The 21,048-nt window shown below is 45.0% G+C and overlaps 1 protein-coding gene across 1 annotated transcript in view; it reads right to left on the reverse strand.

The window, feature by feature from the left end:
- Positions 1-21,048, reverse strand: part of LOC146562171 (voltage-dependent N-type calcium channel subunit alpha-1B-like) — a 349,202-nt gene that overhangs the window by 22,731 nt on the left and 305,423 nt on the right. The window contains exon 46 of the mRNA XM_085293681.1: positions 10,298-10,336. Within this exon, the coding sequence (XP_085149807.1) occupies positions 10,298-10,336 (39 nt within the window). The remainder of the gene's footprint in view (positions 1-10,297; positions 10,337-21,048) is intronic.

A 21,048-nucleotide genomic window follows, 5' to 3' on the forward strand; every position in this document is an offset into this window, starting at 1 on the left:
GTAAATGTCCTGGAGGGAGGGGAGAGAGACACCAATGATCCTCTCTGCAGCTCTCACTATGCGTTGGAGGGTTCTATGACAGGACGCATTGCAGGCTCCAAACCACACAGTGATGCAGCTCGACAGGATGCTCTCGATGGTGCCTCTGTAGAAAGTGTGCATGATGGGGGCTGGTGCTCCTGCTCTTCTTAGTTTGCGGAGAAAGAAGAGACGCTGCTGTGATTTCTTGGCCAGTGCTGTGGTGTTGTACGTCCAGGAGAGATCCTCTGTGATGTGCACACCCAAGAACTTGGTGCTGCTCACTCTCTCCACAGACGCTCCGTCAATGGTCAGAGGAGCATGTTGGGTGTGCATTCTCCTGAAGTCCACAACAATCTCCTTCGTCTTCTCCACATTCAGAGAGAGATTGTTGTCAGCACACCATGTGGCCAGGCGTCTCACCTCACTTCTGTAGTCAGTCTCATCCCTGTTGCTAATGAGACCCACCACCGTTGTGTCGTCCGCAAACTTGATGAAGAGGTTGGAGCTGTATGATGGAGTGCAGTCATGGGTCAGCAGAGTGAAGAGGAGGGGGCTCAGCACACATCCCTGCGGGGCCCCTGTGTTTAAAATGATGGTGCTGGATGTATTACTGCCAACCCGTACTGCTTGAGGTCTTCCGGTGAGGAAATCCAACAGCCAGTTGCACAGTGAGGTGTTGAGCCCCAGCTGGACCAGTTTTTGAATGAGCTGTTGGGGGATTATAGTGTTGAATGCTGAACTGAAATCTATGGTACTGTGGTGCTGTGTATCATTTCACACAGTCTGGGGTTACTTCAATATAATAGAGATGATCTACTACAACTAAGCCGTGGAGATCTTCAATTAACATCCGAGTATCTCATCCCCCCGGAGATCGTCAAGCAACCCCCGGGGCTACCCGCAACAGCAAGCCGCAGGAGGAGACGCTGCGAGCGGAGGCAGAAGAGAGGCAGGCGGGGAGGCCTGTGGGCACGGCTAAAGGCTAGTCCGTTTAAACCACCACTCCCGACCATATTCCTCTCCAATGCCCGTTCAATCCGTTACAAACTGGATGAAATACGACTGCAGATCGCCACTCGACGGACTTTCAACAACTGTTCGTGCATGATTTTTACTGAAACCTGGCTGGACAGCGCCATTCCCGATGTGGCTATTGATCTAGCAGGCCGCACCGCCTATCGAGCCGACAGGTCAGCGGACTCGGGTAAGAAGACCGGCGGGGGGCTGTGCATCTATATTAACAACTTCTGGTGCACGAACGTCACGGTAACGGAAAGACTGTGCAGTACAGAGGTAGAACTGTTGGTGTTAAAGTGCCGTCCATTCTATCTCCCTCGGGAATTTTCTGCCGTTTACATCTGCGCTGTTTACATTCCACCAGATGCTAATGCTAAGCTAGCGTTAGCACAACTGAGCAGCAGCATCAATAACAGCCTGGTAGCACACCCGGACAGTGTCTTTATTGCGGCTGGGGATTTTAACCACGCGGACCTGAAATCTGTACTTCACAATTTCCACCAAAATGTGAAGTGTGCTACCAGAGGAGATAGAACTTTGGACCAGGTGTACACCAACATGGCGAACGCATACAGAGCCCAGGCCTATCCCCACCTGGGTCTGTCAGACCATCTCTCCCTTCTGCTACACCCAATATACACACAAAAGATCAAGAGCACTGGGATTACAACCAAAACCGTGAGAACATGGCCGCAGGATGCTATTCCGATGCTTCAGGACTGTTTCCACTGCACAGACTGGGAGGTATTCAAGGTGCAGGACACTGACAATCATGTCGCATTGGACAGTTACACCTCCACTGTCTTGGACTACATCTGTTTCTGTGTGGACAATGTAACAACTTGGAAACGACTCCGTGTGTTCCCTAATAATCCACCCTGGATGACACACAGAGTTCAACAACTTATTCGAACGAGGAACAACGCTTTCAACTCCGGGGACCAGGAGGCATACAGTGCTGCCAGGGCTAACCTGAGAAGAGGCATCAAGACTGCCAAGCAGCAGCACAGGAGGCGTATCGAGGCCAGGTTTGAGAACATCACAAACCCAAAGCAGGTCTGGGAAGGCATCAGGGCTATCACGGACTACAAAAGGAGAACACCATCACCCTCAGCCGATAGTCCTACTCTGGCTGAGGACCTAAACCTCTTTTATGCCCGCTTTGATAGGGAGAACACCGACCCTGTCCTGTCCCCTCTCCCCTCAACCGACCCTGCTCCGGTCCTGAGCACTCATGAGCTGAGGCGTGTGTTCCGGAGCATTAACACCAGGAAGGCGGCCGGGCCGGATGGAGTGCTGGGCCGGGTGCTAAAAGACTGTGCTGCGGACCTGGCGGACGTCTTCACCTCTATATATAACACCTCGCTGTCCTGTTCACTGGTACCATCCTGTTTCAAACCAGCAACCATCGTTCCCATCCCAAAACAGTCAAATGTCACATGTCTGAACGATTTCAGACCTGTGGCACTCACCCCCATTCCCGCCAAATGCCTGGAGAGACTGGTCATTAAACACATCAGAGCTGCTTTTCCACCATCTCTGGACCCGCACCAGTTTGCATACAGGGAGAACCGGTCAACTGAGGATGCGATCGCCATAGTGCTGCACACATTATTGAAGCACTTGGAACACAGGAACACCTATGCACGGCTCCTCTTTGTAGACTACAGCTCGGCTTTTAATACCATCCGGCCATATAAACTCCGTCCCAAACTCCACCAACTGGGACTCAACTCCTCTCTGTGCAACTGGATTGTGGACTTCCTCACTAACCGCAGACAGAGTGTCAGAGTGGGTAAGAACACCTCTTCCACCCTTGTGGTCAACACCGGCGCCCCTCAGGGGTGTGTTCTGAGCCCTCTGCTATACACTCTCTTCACCCATGACTGTATTTCCTCCTGCGCGTCCAATCTCATTGTTAAGTTTGCCAATGACACCACAGTGCTCGGACTTATATCCAACAACGATGAGACAAACTACAGGACAGAGGTGCAACAACTAGAGTCATGGTGCCACGACAATAACTTGGTCTTAAACACCAAAAAGACCAAGGAGATCATTGTAGATTTCCGGAGGAAGGGTCATAACAACCATCTGCCTCTCTTCATTGGCAGTGAGGCGGTGGAGAGGGTGAGCAGTTTTAAATTCTTGGGGGTAACTGTGACCGAGGACCTGTCCTGGGGCAACCATATCACCTTAGTTGCACGGAAGGCCCAACAGCGCCTCTACTACCTGAGGAGACTACGGAGCGCACACATTCTCAGACCTCTGATGTTGAACTTCTATAACTGTGCCATCAGCAGCGTCCTGACGCATGGATTTCTAGTGTGGTTCCCCAGCTGCACCAAGGCCGACCAGCAAGCACTCCAGCGGGTGGTGAAAGAAGCTGGCAGAATTATTGGAACAATTCTGCCAGAGATTAGTAATATCTTCCCCACTCGCTGTCTGAGGAGGGTGCACAGTATCCTGCGGGACCAACATCACCCTGCGCGCCACCTTTTCCACCTGCTGCCCTCAGGGAGAAGGTACAGGTCTATACAGGCCAGAACGGCCAACAGCCTGTATCCACAGGCTGTGAGGCTCCTGAATTCTGCCCCCCTCCCCTCTCTGCCCCCCTCTCACGGACAATAACCATATCCAACTTCTTAATAGCACTGAACTGGTTTGCATTGGTGCATTAAATCTTTATTCTCCTCCCCCCCCCCCTCTTTCTTAAATAGACAACCATCATATCTCACAGTACAATAATATTGAACGGGTTGCATTGTTGCATTTTGTCATGTTTCTCAGGTCTTTGTCTGAATGTCCTATGAACATTACCTGTCTTGTTCTCATGTTGTTGCTAAGGATTGTCTCATTGCACTGAAGTCACACTGGGTTAAATATTTACACTTGGGTTTTAAGGGGTATTTGTTTTTGTTTTTTTACGGGTTGTACGGAAGCCCCAAACGCAATTTCATTGTTCTTCGACAATGACAATAAATAAATACTTGACTACTTGACTTGACTGATCAGGGAAAGCGGAATCACATGGGGAAAGCAGCTGATAACAATTAACATAATGACAGGACAGGGGACGTGAAGCTAAATACAATAAACACAAGGATCCTTCAAAATAAAACGGGAAACATAACGAGACCCAGACATGACTCGAACTAGACAAACAAAGAAAACTTGGACATGAAACATTACAGACAAACACACGAAGACTTAACACAGGGATGAGACAAATGGGGAGCTTGATAAATCATGAATTAAAACTGTAACCCAGGCATGGCAGAATGTAACTAGATAAACTGAAATGAAACTAGACTGAAAAGGAATAACAAATACATCAAGAAACTCAGAATACTGTATATGCAGTTTCATTCTACCCACTGCTCGTGACTGCACCGTGTATCGTGCAGGTAGATCACAGGTAGATCGTGGGGTGGATGAGGTTCGTCCTGAGTTCCTGAAAGCTCTGGATGTTGTAGGGCTGTCTTGGTTGACACACCTTTACAATGTTGTGTGTAGGGGTGGGTTTTGACTATCGATTCTAGCTTGGATAATGTGATATCGATTCATTAAAATCCTGAATTGATTTTTTCATATATAAATTTATTTTGCCTGAAACACCAGAATCTAAGGTTAAACCTAGCAAAATTTCAACAACCACCAAACAGCTAAAACAATAAATGAGAGCAGGTAAACAGATTCTGCACAAAGATGTAAACACAAAGCATGGACCCGCTGACGGATCAGAATCAGTGTGATGTTGCACGGACACGGTCGGGGCTGAAAGCCGACAGCTCACCGATTCTGATGCATTGGCGCTTTGTGTTTAGGTCCATTTTGGAGTGCCCAAAAGCACAAGGTGTGCAATACTCAGAGACATGGCCAAGTTAAGAAAGGCTGAAAGACGACCACCACTGAACAAGACACACAAGCTGAAACGTCAAGACTGGGCCAAGAAATATCTCAAGACTGATTTTTCTAAGGTTTTATGGACTGATGAAATGAGAGTGAGTCTTGATGGGCCAGATGGATGGGCCCGTGGCTGGATTGGTAAAGGGCAGAGAGCTCCAGTCCGACTCAGACGCCAGCAAGGTGGAGGTGGAGTACTGGTTTGGGCTGGTATCATCAAAGATGAGCTTGTGGGGCCTTTTCGGCTTGAGGATGGAGTCAAGCTCAACTCCCAGTCCTACTGCCAGTTTCTGGAAGACACCTTCTTCAAGCAGTGGTACAGGAAGAAGTCTGCATCCTTCAAGAAAAACATGATTTTCATGCAGGACAATGCTCCATCACACGCGTCCAAGTACTCCACAGCGTGGCTGGCAAGAAAGGGTATAAAAGAAGAAAAACTAATGACATGGCCACTGTTTTGGAGGAAGGAAGGTTCAGGGTTTCAGTAGTCATCATCATGGGCTCATCGGATTAGAATGAGAATAAGCAGTCGTCATTTGCAGGTTTTGTCGTTTTATTGTATAACAGGTAAAGGAAAGAAAGACACACATGGACTGCTGTCTCTAAAAAGGACATAAAGTATGATTTAAGTAACTCAAAATGATACATGAACTCAGGAGACTCAAAGAGAAACTCACCTCAGCTGCCGCCCCATGTGGGAGTGAAGAAAGAGTGAGGGGTAGGTGAGTGCAGTCCTTATATAACGAGTGACAGGTGAGTGCAATTAAGGCCAAGCACCACACCCAATCAAAGGTGAGGAAAAGAAACAAGGTGCATCTGGTGAAGTGAATGTGCTGAAAGGTGAGCCTTTTCAACAGCCGCCCCCATATTTCTACTGAGAAATATGTTCAAAGGATTAAAGATGCTCTTTTTCACAAAGCGGGGGCAGAGGAATCAGACATGCTACAGGTCTACTATAGGTTCAGGGGGTCAACCTAGAGGTCGACAATGCAGGCCAGACAGTTCAGGGGGCCGACCATGTAGCCAGCGGTGGCGGCAAAGCAGGTCCAAATGCCAACCACGTGGGATGCAGCAGCAGGCCCAGACCTGCAGACCATTGGGCAGTTTTGCAGGTGCTGGGGGCAATGTACGGGGCTTGGCAGAGGCAGGACCAGGTGGTGCAGGAGCAGGCAGCGCCCTGACCACTGGCGGAATGGCAGCCACAGGCGGTGGAACTGGTGATAGTGGCACTGCCGGTGATGACATAGGTACTGCTGCTGGTAGAGTATGAAGAGGCTGAATGAATTCAGAGCCATCAGCGGACACAAGGATGTGCTGGAGCGGTTCTCCTGAACCTGAACTGGAAGATGTGAATAAACCTTGGGCATGCGTGGAACTGCTCTGGGGTTGGAAGTCTGTGATTGGACCTTGGAGTGTCCATCCTAAGCGGGTTTTGACTGCTGCAGGAGATCCAAATGGTCCATGTCTAACTGGTGCAATAGGCGTAATAAGGTGGGTATGATCAGAGCCTATGAGCAGTAGTGGAGCTGCTTTGTTAGTAAAGGTTAATGGGATACCTTGAAGATGCTTGTATCTCCGTTGAAGAGAGGATACGGGGTAGGTGTGGTCTGAAAGTGCTAAGTGACTTGTAGCGAAGGCATTATTAATTGTGTAAGTTTTCTCTGGATGTGCGATGGGAGAAATCTGGAAACTTACACAAGAACCTTGAATGGTTTCAACTTCTTGATGGACAGTTCTGAGTGATAATTTTTCAGCTTTCCCAGTTAGGTGGAGATGCTTAGCTGCAGATGTCAGAAGCATGGTACGTTGGGAGCCATCGTCAAGTATTGCATATGTTTCCAGGGTTCTTTTGCCATTACGCAGGAGCACTTTCACAACCTTTAAAAGGACACTAGGGCGATCGCTAGGTCTATCAAAGTACAGTGTCCTCACTACAGGATTAGTTTCAGTTCTAGGTCTCTGATTCACCTCACATAGGATCTGTAGATGTCTTTCCATGCAGGTGGCACATGCTTTCCTCAGATCACACTTCGCAGCCTGATGAGTTCTAGCACAACGCCAACACCGTTTGTTTGTCTTTATCCAGTTTATTTTCTCATCCTTTGTCTTCTGAATAAACTCGGGACACTTACTAATGTGGTGTTCAGGTGAGCGGCAATATGCACATCTTGCCTTAGTCATTATGATGGGTTGTGCTGCCTGTACAGGATCGGATGCATTTGTCCCATGTAATATTGTTGTGAGTGGAGAGGTGTACTTATGGGCAGGTCGTGGCTGGTTAGAGGATGAAACAGGACTGTCCTTTCTTGGTTGACACTTGCATTCCATTTGCAACCAGGATGAGAACAAAGGTAAGTCATACATCATATCTCCTTGTTCCCTGTAAATGTGCCGTTTGAAGCGACTGGAATGCTCTGCGGGCAACTTTTCAAGTAGGCGATCGACATGGGAGCCACAATTTAGTTCTGTCCGTCCTTGATCACCCATAGTGCTAAGCAAACCAACTAAAGCTTGTACACGAAGAGCAAAATTATCAAGACTCTGACCATCACCTGCTCTGATAGGAGGCAGTTCCAGTATATTCTTTAGCTCTTTCAATGCCAGCTGTCTTGGTTGCCCATAACGCTCATCAAGAGCTTTGGTGGCTTGAGTGTATGGGTCAGGAGCATAGGAAAAGGAAATAGCTAACTGTTTAGCTTGGTCTACTTTCAGATGATCGAGAAGGACATGATATTTGAAATGCTCTGTCTCATGAGGGTCAAGCAGGTTAGTAAGGGCCATTCGTAACAGCCTATACTGGATTTCATCTTCTCTGGTAAGGTCTGGGAAAGAAGGACCCTCAAGCTTATACACATGTGTTCTAGTGCTAACAGGGTGACTAGAACTAGCAGTAATGGGTACTGAAGGGTTTTGTGCATGCAAACCATCAGATGTAGCTGGTTGCTGCTTTACAGGAGGGTGCTGCCTTGGTTCCGGAATGCAGACAAGAGGTTGAGCGGGGTCTTCATCTAGATGAACAGCAGGTTGAACACATGAAATCTGGTGGGGACCTTGCAGTGGTGTGGCCAGGAAATTAAAAGGAGTCTCATCTGGTGTAGGAAAAACTGGTCTAGGCAAACCACTTGAAGGAACTGCAGCATCTAATATTGTTGAATTAGGGAAAGGAGGGCTAGCAGCCAGAACTGCACCAGAGTGACGGCTAACCTGGGGGGGCTGAGAGGGTGACTGACATGTTGCTGGATCAATCACTGGGAACTGCTCATGTTGCTGTGTTTGGGGAATGGCTTGTAAACCGCAAACAGAGGATTTGCTTTCATCAGAGACAGTGTGAATTGAAGATCTGGAGGAACTGCGAGAATGGGGAGGAGATAACTGAATCATGAATTGCCTAATCTCCCTCATTGTCATCAGGAGTTCCCTCATGACCTCATCTTGGTTGGTGGGTAAAGGAGCAGGGGATGTCTCTGGTTGTCTTTCTGACTCTCCGACAGGATCTTGCAGCCCATGTGTGTATGTGTCACTATGCTGGCATTCTGTTTGACTCTCTGTCTCACATGTAGCTCTTCTAGCTCCAGGATACTGAACATCATACTGCTGCAGGTAGGCAGGAGGTCGACTATCACGACTGGATCTTCTCAAACCTTCAGTCAATGGCTGCTTTGAATCCATGACGCTAATACCACTCCGGCTCGGAGGACCATGTTTTGGAGGAAGGAAGGTTCAGGGTTTCAGTAGTCATCATCATGGGCTCATCGGATTAGAATGAGAATAAGCAGTCGTCATTTGCAGGTTTTGTAGTTTTATTGTATAACAGGTAAAGGAAAGAAAGACACACATGGACTGCTCTCTCTAAAAAGGACATAAAGTATGATTTAAGTAACTCAAAATGATACATGAACTCAGGAGACTCAAAGAGAAACTCACCTCAGCTGCCGCCCCATGTGGGAGTGAGTGAGGGGTAGGTGAGTGCAGTCCTTATATAACGAGTGACAGGTGAGTGCAATTAAGGCCAAGCACCACACCCAATCAAAGGTGAGGAAAAGAAACAAGGTGCATCTGGTGAAGTGAATGTGCTGAAAGGTGAGCCTTTACAACACCCACCTTGTTCACCTGATCTGGACCCCATTGAGAACCTGTGGTCCATCATCAAATGTGAGATTTACGAGGAGGGAAAACAGTACACCTCTCTGAACAGTGTCTGGGAGGCTGTGGTTGCTGCTGCACGCAATGTCGATGGTGAACAGATCAAAACACTGACAGAATCCATGGATGGCAGGCTTTTGAGTGTCCTTGCAAAGAAAGGTGGCTATATTGGTCGCTGATTTGTTTTTGTTTTGTTTTTGAATGTCAGAAATGTATATTTGTGAATGTGGAGATGTTATATTGGTTTCACTGGTAAAAATAAATAATTGAAATGGGTATATATTTGTTTTTTGTTAAGTTGCCTAATAATTATGCACAGTAATAGTCACCTGCACACACAGATATCTCCCTAAAATAGCTAAAACTAAAAACAAACTAAAAACTACTTCCAAAAACATTCAGCTTTGATGTTAATGAGTTTTTTGGGTTCATTGAGAACATGGTTGTTGTTCAATAATAAAATTATTCCTCAAAAATACAACTTGCCTAATAATTCTGCACTCCCTGTATATCTAACTGATACCTCTTGACCTCATGCACTTACTCAGGCTCTTTCCCCACCAGAGAGGTGACATCCCATGTCCCAAAAGGTAGTCTCAGTACGGAGGAATCGGTCCACCATTTAACACATAATACATCCAACCCCTACAGAAACCCCCGAGAACATGGGTCACACAAACCCCTCCACCACGATAAGATAGCGATTCATGGAGGGGCTAACAATAGGGATTTCTTTTCTTTGTAATAGTTTTATTATTTGAAACTAAACATATCTCCTTCCAAGTTTGACCAGGAAAACTGAAGCATGTTTTCAGACAATTTCTGTATACTTAACCATAAGTATGTTTCATGGGATAATTGTGTTTTTCTACCCTAACCTATGCAAAGTAAAATAAACTGAGTAGTTTCAATCAGAACTACCTAATGAGTGAAACACATTTTGGCTAAGACTCTGCTGAGACAAATTTAAAGCAGTACTTAATATATATCAGGTTAATGTATCGTGTTTCACATGATAATTCCAATGACCTAATTCCACAGGACTTACACTGACCTACACGTGTGTCAGTGTAACTCTTGATGGTAACATCAGAGTTTCTGGATTTGTTCCTATAGCACTGATTTTAAGAGTCCATCAAGCCTGAGCCTATAAATTAACCATACTGTCAATAGCAGTAAAGAAGAATACTGTTTGGCAGAATGTACATACAGCTAGATGAATCCCTGGAGAGTGGCGTGAATGGCTCCGCTGTAATGCAAGGGAGAAACAGAAAGAAAAGAAAGGAGAGATGAATATTAGGAATATTGAGAAAGATAGAAATGATATACAGATGAGGACAAAATATTTATCCAGGTATGTTCACCAATTTCTCGATTGGGGAACATCTATAAATTATTATAGCTAATTACGTATATTATTCTAGTTGACAAATTTTTATTTCTTTGTGTGAGCCCCACCTAAGTGTGCAAAGGGATCACTGAGTTACATTAGATTGGAAGGCAGGTGGGGCAGGGGAGAATCAACTCATCACTACCCTCCACATGCCATAAGATATGACTTCCCACCACCATCCCAAATAACCCCCAAAACCTATAGGAAGCCCTAATTTCCTTTGCATAAATACAGTCATCATGAATCTTATGTTTGAATCGGCTAGGCTTTTGCTATACATTATAAAAAATTGTAAGAAGCAATACAGGTAAAGTTCAATCCCACCAGGTTAGATACCCAGGAGCAACAGCAGGGCCAACAACCACCCACTCAACCTCCCCCCCTGCAATCCCACCCAACAGATCCAGTTTCCCTTGCTGGTCCACTGTAGCCCAGCAGGGGAAATGTGTAGGCTCAGAGCCTCCAACAAGGGATCCACTAAAGAGGCAAAAAAACAGGGAATGGGGAATGAAAATTGGTGCAAAGGGCAACAATATGTCTACTAACAGATCTAATCACAAGGGCAAGGTGAAAGCAAGCAACTAGAGAGAGGCCGGGTGCTGTACATACAAACCACACTGAGGCTAGCTCATGTTAGGAATAAAATCACAGTCAACCTATCCATTATTTCCTCAACCGCAAAACAAAAATGGCTACGACCCCTACAGTACGGAGGCCCCTTGGTCACTTATAAAAGAAAGCTTGCACTCACTGGTCCTTATCATTTAATATTCAAATAATTAAAACTAAATGCACAAAACTCAAAAGCTAGGACATGTTCTCTGATGTCTTTCTTTTTACTAAAGATCACTAAGCATCACTGTTTATTACACACCTATTTAAAACAAACTTTAAAAAAAAGTGACGTTCAGCAGAATTCAGTAATATTTTTTTGTGTTTCTATCCAGCATTGCGTCTGCTCCCTTCAGTATATCCTGCATTCTGTGATTGTCACAGATATATCAAAGAACATGCCACCCACTGTTCCTTCTGTTGTTGTCTGTCAAGTCGGGCTGGCAAGGGAATACCCTGAAAATTAAAGCAGATCTGCACATACTTTTCCAACCAAGATCAAGTGATACTACTGAGAATCAGAGGTACAAGAGTAATCCTACATGTGCAGCAGGCACTTTCTAAAAGGCCATTAATCCTCCATTTCAAATTTTTTATTCTTCACAGTAATGCAATTACCATATTCCTCTTTCTGTAAATTTGGGATCCAAAGCTATTTGGAAGAGCTATCAAAGTTTCAGTTGGCAGCAGAAGAAAAACAATACCGTACAAACAGCAGGCAGTGAGCCAGGGTCTAATCAGATTACGTTAGACTTCACCTCTCCTGTGAGAAGAATCAACAGCAGCTCTTCCCACCCTGTGGGTGAACAGGGCACTTTGAATGCATGAATCGATTAAGATCACGCAGGAAATGAGATGCTTCTAATATTTCTTAGGCTCTTGTGAAAGACTCATTTAGAGATTTTCAGCTTTGAATTGATCAATAATGAAACCTTGTGGGCCTCCACAAGCTGCAACATGCACATTGGCCACACCACAGGAACAACTTGGATTGGCATGCTTAACTGGATGTAACCTGTTAGGATTAGGTTAAGTGAACAGCAGTTGGTTGCTGACTGGCCCTTGCATTCAAAGAGTGGGGTTTTGCCCAAAATGATCCTTGGTGGTCAGAGACATTATCTGATCATAATGATGACAGAATGTCGTCTACAATTTCATAAAGACCAGAAAAAATATAGCAGTAAAACACAACTCTGTTGCAAATAAGACAGATTAATATGGTAGAAAATTGTTAATCTTGGGATTTTAATTCACTCGCTGGCTGAGCATCAGACACAGCGAGGTCCAGCTGGTGCGTAAACCGGCGAAGCGCTGGCAATACGCCAGGGAAACACAGCCTGCAGCTGCAGCAGTAGCAGTGTTAACACACATAGCAGCCGAGCCGCACAGTGCCAAGCGACAGGGTATGTTTGAATGTTGAAGCCGTGTCCCTGCTGTGTTTCCTCACTGTAGCCGAGCTACTCGCTAGCCGGCAGCTGCACAGCATGGTCCGACCAGCGCATAAGCCTGTTTTTTTTTCGCGGCGACATGCCAGGGAAGGGGGACCAACCAAGGGGAAGCAAGGGCCAGCTAGGGGGAACCAAGCTAAGGGATACCAGGGGAAAACCGGGGCTACCAGGGGACCAAGAAGGGAGAAATACATCGTCCACGGAGGATGCCGAAGCACGCTCCAATAGACGCACACACACAGTAGTCTCAAGGTAAGCACATAATTCAATTCAACATATAAGACTTCAAGAATGCACAAGCATCTACTTAAAATCTATTTATTTAATCTATCATCTATGATATCATTATGTACAATTCTAATGTATTTTGTTCATCTCCTTTAAATAAACAGGCAGCCTTAAAGTATGAAATATTCATATAAAAAAACAAAAACACATAAATGTGTCTACTGTCTCAGTGGCTGATAGTGGTCCACAAGTCTCAGTGTGAGCTTGAAGCCATTTATAATGTTTAAGTAGTTTAATTTGTAGGTGCTGACGATAAACACATTTTGAATGAAAGCCGGGTAACTTTGGTAGCACAGAAACAAGTGGCTATTCTTTGTGACCGTTTGGATCAGTCCCTCATATTACCATTATTTCACCCAAAGGCACCAAGTTAATACTTAAAAAAGCTGCAGCAATACACACAAATATAAACAGTACTTGGTGACAACTTTGCTTTTAGTTTACACAAACTAAAAGAAAAGTTTGCTTTTAGTTTGCGGTCGACAAATGCGCCGTCGATTTCCCCAAATTTGAAGTGTGGTCTGGTGTAGACTTCGTGGTCCCATATATCCCACAATTCATAGCGCAGCGGTGGGTGTGGTGGATTTTGCCGAAAAATACGGCAGACGGCTGGTGATGTGCGATACCACTGATTTCCTTTCCGATCCAATACCAAGTAAAATTCAGAGTGGTATCGGCGATACTGATCTGATATCTTTCATTGTATCTCAAATTATAGCTTCATCATGATTACAAGACGTCAGGTTACTTGTTCTTATCACTTAATAATAATAATAATGCAGAATTGTCATATAGAAATAAAAAAAACTGAAGTTGTGTGCCATTTGAGCATGTTGCCTGACTGCAGCACTAAAGGACTCCGCGAGAGACGTCTGTCTCGCATGCCAAAGGGCTGCCACAAATTTATAAAGCCCTATTTCGCACATGACTATTAAAAGTGGAATAGGAAGTAGTTCCTTCCAATGTAGACAATCCGAATAATATAGTTTCTTTCCACTCTGTTCCTGTTAAAGATAAACTACAAATTTACCCTAAATTACTAAAATATCGATATTTTAATATGAGAATCGATTCTAGAACATAAATGACTGGTATCGCAGCAATCGATATTTCAGTATCGATCCGCACATCACTACAGACGGCTGAAGTGGGGCAGCCGAAGACTAAACTTTCAACAGTACTGAATATGATGTCACTTATTTATGTGCAAATGTTTAATAATGAAGAACATTAAAACATTACTGTTGGCCACATGTCGGCAAAGTTATGTGGCATTAGTGATGTTAGTACTTTCAGCGTCAGCTTGATTTTAAAGCCTTTACTTTAAAATATATGCCGTTCAGTAGTTGACCTTAATCTTACAGAGAATGTGATAATTTTAATGGATAATTAAAGTCAGTGATATATTTAAAAAAAAACAACAAGTTGAAAATTAGTGAATGCTGCTCGGTTTGCAGTCCTGAATATCACAGCACAAGCAGGATTCACTATACTGTTAATGTTAGCTATGTTATACTGCTGCCTCTGGTGGTGTTCTGTTCGGACTTTAACGTTTGTTTGAACGAGCTGACGGTTCACTATTAAGCTGAAAGAAAGCTGCTTTAATCACAGGAGTCACACATGTGTCCACTGTACCATCTGGGAACTCTTCTTGTTTAGCACTCCTAATAACACAAACACTAAATTAAGGGTGGGCGGTATAAACGGTACACGGTAGAAACGATATAAATTTGGCCAACGGTAGAGATTTTGACTATACCGCTCTACCGCGACAGCGCATGTTGATGGTGTCATCAAGCTGCGCCTATTTTGGTATTGCAGCAGCTGCAAACAACATCATCTGCAAATTATGCCGGGCAACAGTAATAGCAATTAGACGAAGCACTTTTGGAAGATGGGGAAAGCCAAAAACTGTGCTTCCTCCACTTCCCTACCATTGATTCATTAATGCTGAATTCTCTCGCAGCTGCTCTATTCCCATGTTGTTGCAGTATATTACTGACTAACCTCATATTGTGGATGGATTATCTCAGTTGTTCTCCTGACTGTTTGGTCCATTTATAGCATCCTGCCATGCAATTGCATTTGTCCCTAACCACAAGAAACCCTCACGTTAACTTTTATCGAGTGGAAAAATGTTAGCGGCCATCCTTCAGCTTCACTGTGCTAATGTTATGCTAACGTGGCTGTTAGTTTTTAGTTTTCATTTATGGTGGAAGTGATAGCAGAGCTGTACTTAAATTTTTTCAGAAATTTCTCAGTCAGAACATGGCATATCATGTTTAGGTGGAAACTAGTGAATTCAATTCCTGCTAGCTTCTAACTCCGTTGAATTTAATAAATTCTGTTTTCATGGATGCCTGGATGTTAAACTTAATGGTTACACCTGGTTTTATTAAAGATGAAAGAATTTAGACAGTTTTTAACTCTCAGTGATCCTGCAGTGTGTCATGGTCCTGGGTCAAGCGACCCAGTATTTGAGTTCCATGTATCTTCTGTATTCATTTGCACCTAGCTTAGTTCACCTAGTTAATTTCTAGACTGCAGTTTAGTTTTGTTCCTTAGTTGTTTATGTCATCTCCCCCTGTACTAAGTCTCCCCGGTTCATGTGTCATGTCTAATCTCCATGTTTCCTGTTTTACTTTGAAAGTCTGTCAATACACTGTCATGATCAGCCTGCGGCGTGCTGCTGCTCCTCGAGATCGACATCCAGGACCCCCACAGCGTCCTCGTGATGCTCCATGGAGGGCGAGACAGGACGTAGCAGTGCTGTCAGTGTATTCAGTTTCACTCCTCCTGTCCTGTCGTTAGGTTCATGTGTGTCAGCTGTGCTCCCATGTGTGGCCACTTCCCCTGATCATCCCTCATGTGTATTTAGTCTCTGTGTTTCATACAGTCTGGGTCGCGTCGTCTGTGTTCTGACCTCCATGTTTTCCCGGTCAGTCGTTGCAGCGAACATCATTTTGTGTTCTGTATTCTGTGTCATGTGACTTTCGATTTGATGTGTTGAAATCATCAGCGAGCAGTCCTAGTTGTGTGGGTGATCAAGAAGTAACTCCTGTTACCTCAGACAATTTAACAATTACCAAGCCACCTCATGCCAGGTTTGAAACTTTGCGTGAACAATTTACCAAGTCTGAAGAGAGACTGCCTAGCTTTCCTCAGGGAGCAACTAAAGACTGTTTGTACTGCGCTGAAGTCTCTGAAGGGGTGGGGGCAGCAGCTGTCCAGTCAGCACCCGTCCTAGTTCTGTCCCAGACTCCTCTTATAACGGAGGTGAGTGACTGTGCTTTTTCATCTCATGAGTCTGTCATAGTGGAGTGTACTGGGTTGCCCTTTTGTGGGCCCAGCTACAAAGAAACTGGTGCCAAAGACTGCTCTACCATTAATCATGATTTCATAGACATCCATGCTGTGGCCGACCTAACTCTGGTTAAGACTGAGGGCCAGTCAGAGTCGTGTTGTGATAATGAGAGGACTGTGTGTAACAGTTTTGATAAAGCGCACAATGAAATCACAAACCATGTTCTTGACTCTGTAGAATTCAGGACTTCTTCTAGTGTTGCTCCCATAGCCGCACCACATGAAGCCAAGGTTCATGTGACAGTGAAAGAGGTTCACACGTCGACTGTACAGTCTGCTTCTGAGCCTGCTGGGAATGGTTGTGAAACATCTAAGTTTCAGTGCCAAGGGCTGCGTGAGCTTTCTCTCCGCCTTAGACTGTTTTCTACAGCAGCCTTCCTCGTCAGCTGGTGGTTCGGGAGAACCACACCAGCCTCATGCCACGCCAGCTGGAGGGCCCGGGGAGCCCGTCCAGCCTCACGTCACGTCAGCTGGAGGGCCCGAGGAGCCCGTCCAGCCTCACTCGTCGTCAGCTGGAGGGCCCGAGGAGCCCGTCCAGCCACACGCCTCGTCGTCAGCTGGAGGGCCCGAGGAGCCCGTCCAGCAGCCTTCTTCGTCAGCTGGAGGGCCCGAGGAGCCCGTCCAGCCACACGCCTCGTCGTCAGCTGGAGGGCCCGAGGAGCCCGTCCAGCCACACGCCTCGTCGTCAGCTGGAGGGCCCGAGGAGCCCGTTCAGCAGCCTTCTTCGTCAGCTGGAGGGCCCGAGGAGCCCGTCCAGCAGCCTTCTTCGTCAGCTGGAGGGCCCGAGGAGCCCGTCCAGCAGCCTTCTTCGTCAGCTGGTGGTTCAGGAGAACCACACCAGCCACACGCCACGTCAGCTGGAGGTTCAGGAGAACCACACCAGCCACATGACACGTCAGCTGGAGGGCCCGAGGAGCCCGTCCAGCCACACGCCACATCAGCTGGAGGGCCCGAGGAGCCCGCCCAGCCACCATCGGCTTCTGCCTCTGCTACGCCAGGGATCGCCGGCCACTTTCCGGGCCGTCGGCTGGACATTGCCGTCAGGGGCGGCCTCCTGACCTGCACCACCACTGCCTCCCGCGTGGGCGGCCTCCTGATGGGCGATGGCGTGGCCTGTTGTGTTGCCAACCTAGCGGGTCGGCCCCCTGAACTGATAAACTGTGACCTGTGGTGCCCTCGACCTCCGGGTCGGCCCCCTGACCTCATGAACTGTGGGCTGTTGTGTTGCCGCCCTCCTGGCCGACCCGCTGAACTATGTTTGGTCTACTGTCAGGTGCTCCAGTGTTTTCTGTCAGCTGTTTTTGGTTTCCTGTTCTGTACGCACCTGGGTCCATTACACACACCACCGCACGGCCTGTCTCTGCAGACCGTGACACAGTGCTCGTTTGACTTTGGGACCTGAAGAGGACGGAGTTTTGGACCCGAATTGCTCCGTGAGGCTCCTGACTACGGCAGTCGTAATGCTCCGGCAATCCATCAAGCGGTGCGCCTTCAGAGCTTACCAAAGTTGTACTAAAACATTTTTGAAAGATTTCTGCACGTACCACATAAAATCGGTGCAAGGTCAGTAAGCACAACCAGAATTCACACATAAGGCGCAGTGTCGATTTTTGAGAAAATTAAAGGATTTTAAGTGTGCCTTATAGTGTGTAAAATATCTTATACAGAAGAAAGGAATACAGTATATCGCGATATATATAGTTACAGCACATGCTTCAAATTATACCGTGATATGGCTTTTAGGCCATATCGCCCAGCCCTACACTAAATCCTCGTTCTCTTGTGCTGTTTTGTAGAAGTGTATACATCTGAGATTGTTACCTGTCTCTCTGTCCTGCACTCTCTCTTTTTCTTTCTCTCTGATTGTGTAATAAAAGTATGAACATATGAACATGTATTTATAAGTTACATTTGTGTTTGAATCCTGCAGCTTATCACACATTTGATTTCCATGTGTGACAACTACAAGTGTCCAGAGTGAGGACAGACTGAGGGACCCACCCCTGATGATCCACCAGGACAAACTGGTGTGTGTGTGTGTGTGTGTGTGTGTGAGGAAGAGGAGGAGGAAGAGCCAGTAGCAGCTGACAGATGGAGAGGATAGACATACTGTTCCCTAGGGCTGCTCAATTAATTGAATTTTAATCACGATTACGATCTGGGCTTTCAACGATCATTAAAAATGACTGAGCCAATTATTAGCCCCTCCCTCATGCTTTACTCTCGCACTGCTCCGTGTGGCAAATCCAGCGCACCTCTCTGCATTTCGAACACGCGTCACAACAATTAAGAGCAGCGGTCCCCAAACCCCGGGCCTCCGTGAGTCGTTTGGTACCGGGCCGCGAGAGTTGAGGTTCAGGTGTGAAATGTATGGTTTTCAGGGTTTTTATCAGTTTTCAGCGTTATTTTGTTATCGTTTTGATTGTTAACTCGGTTTTCCTGGGTCTTTTCATGTGTGTTATGAATAAATGGTCTGTTTTTCAGTACCGGTACTAGTTTTATTTTGTTGCATTTATCCGCGACACCTTAAAGGCCGGTCCGTGAAAATATTGTCCGTGGCGCAAAAAAGGTTGGAGACCGCTGATTAAGAGGACCCGAGGGAAGCTCGGAAAGCTAAGCAGAAGTTATTTGGAGAGGAGAGTGACTGCCGTTGGTTGAAAAGAGAGATAAAAAAAAAAAAAACTTCAGTGGTGTTGCACACTATTTTATATTATTTTTTTAAAGTCATTATTCAATACATTGTTATTGTTAACCCTTTAAAGCCGGTCAGAGCAGCACGCTCCGTTTTGTGTAACTATTTTTAAATCCCTGTAGAACCTGAACCGTGTAAGCTAGTGCAATATTTTTTTTGCATATGAAACCAGAGGAGTTGTACTTACATCTTATGCCATCAGCTTGTCCTAGGTCACGGTTTCCTTCCACATAAAGCTTTGCAAAAATTGCATAAAAAGCGCTTGCAGGAACAAAAACATAATATTCCAGAAACACGCTTTGCCTATCCGATCAGCTGTTTGTAACACTTCCCACAGTGAAACAGACGTCAGCGCGAACTATCGCATGTCCGCCATTTCCTGCCCGAAACCGGAAGTGGCGTCATTCTCGCGGAAAATGTAGTTTTTTACTTGTAGGCCTTAAAAGCCTATACTGGTGTTTTTATAAGTCATGTTTGACTTTTCTGAATAGTTTCTGGGATGCTTAGAACTCGAATTGCACTGCTGGAAATAGTTTATTTTGATGCACATGCTGTTTTTTTTGCAAATTTGCATCATAGGATTGTTTTTTTGTTTTTCCTGCAGTATATAAAAATTGGTGTATCTCAAAAATAAAACTATGAAGACACTCAAAATAAATTTCCTGTTGTTGTAAACTATTTTTTGCAACTTTTTTGCATTTAAAGTTTTGAGGGATAAACCTCTTAAATTTCTCCAAGTAGAAATATATATTTAAAAAAAACAAAAACGATTTTCAATTTTTTTGTAGTTTATTGCACGTTTTTGCAATTATTGTAGTCACTATGGACTTAATGCATACTTAATGCGTTTTGCTCATCCTACTGCAAAACAATATTCTTTTTTTCTCATGTGCATCTTACATTTTCGCGAATAGATTATTTTCTGATAGATAAAAAAAGTTTATTCCTGAGATTGTTTCTACTCAGTATCTACTGATAACGGTATCAGATCATGCCACAGTAGTATTAGATCTTCAGTTTACAATGAAGCCAAAGAGATTTAAATATTGGAAGCTAAATCCTCTCTTGGTGGCGAAGACCAACTTTTGTAAATATATTTCTGAGTCGATTACTTTTTTTTGTGAAACTAATAAAAATAATGAAACTTCCCCATCTATCCTATGGGTTATTCTAAAAGCCTATATTAGAGGTAAAATTATCTATTTTACGTCTTATTCTAATAAACTACGTAGATCCCAGCAGAAAGATTTGGAGAAGGCCATAAAAGAGATAGAATTGTCTATCTCTCTTACAAATACACCTGATCTTTATAAAGAAAGAATAAGACTTCAAACTTCAGAAGCTGCACAAGTTCTCCTCCGCTCTCGAGGGTTAGTATATGAACATGGTGATAAAGCTGGCTGTCTCCTGGTACAGCAACTGAAGACTAAAACAGCATCAAATCAAATTATACAGATAACCGATGATTCAGGCTTAATAACCTCAGATCCAGATAAAATTAATGACACTTTCAGATCTTTCTTTACTCAACTTTATACCTCAGAATCTTTCATAGATGAAAGCCAATTATATAGTTTATTTGAAAAATTGGATCTACCTAAATTGAAATTAATTTAAAATTAGACGCCCCTATTACAATTTTAGAAATTAAAGAATCAATACAATCAATGAATAGCGGTAAATCACCAGGTCCAGATGGCTACCTGGTTGAGTTTTATAAAGTTTTTTCAGATCAGCTAGCTCCACTTCTACTGCAAATGTTTAATTATTCGTTTGAGCAAAGAAACTCTGCCACCTACACTCATGCAAGCCACTATTTCTCTCATTTTTAAAAAAGGCAGAGACCCACTGAGCTGCACATCCTATCGGCCAATATCACTCCTCCCGGTAGACGTTAAAATTCTTGCAAAAATCCTAGCCCGGCGACTAGAATCGATTATGCCCTCAATTATCTCAGAGGACCAGACGAGATTCATAAAAGGAAGACAACCCAGCAACACGCTCAGACAGAAACTGGTTCACCCGAAAGACAAAACGCCAAAACACAAACTTAACAATGTGGTGTATGCTGTACAGTGCAGCGAGGAATGCCCAGACCTCTACATTGGAGAGACCAAACAGCCACTTCACAAGCGCATGGCACAACACAGAAGAGCCACCTCCAC

This window comes from Mchenga conophoros, linkage group LG12, assembly GCF_057382185.1.
Source record: "Mchenga conophoros isolate Kocher_MC1m ecotype Shallow Benthic linkage group LG12, M_conophoros_male_GT1.1, whole genome shotgun sequence".
Classification (NCBI taxonomy): Eukaryota; Metazoa; Chordata; class Actinopteri; order Cichliformes; family Cichlidae; genus Mchenga; species Mchenga conophoros.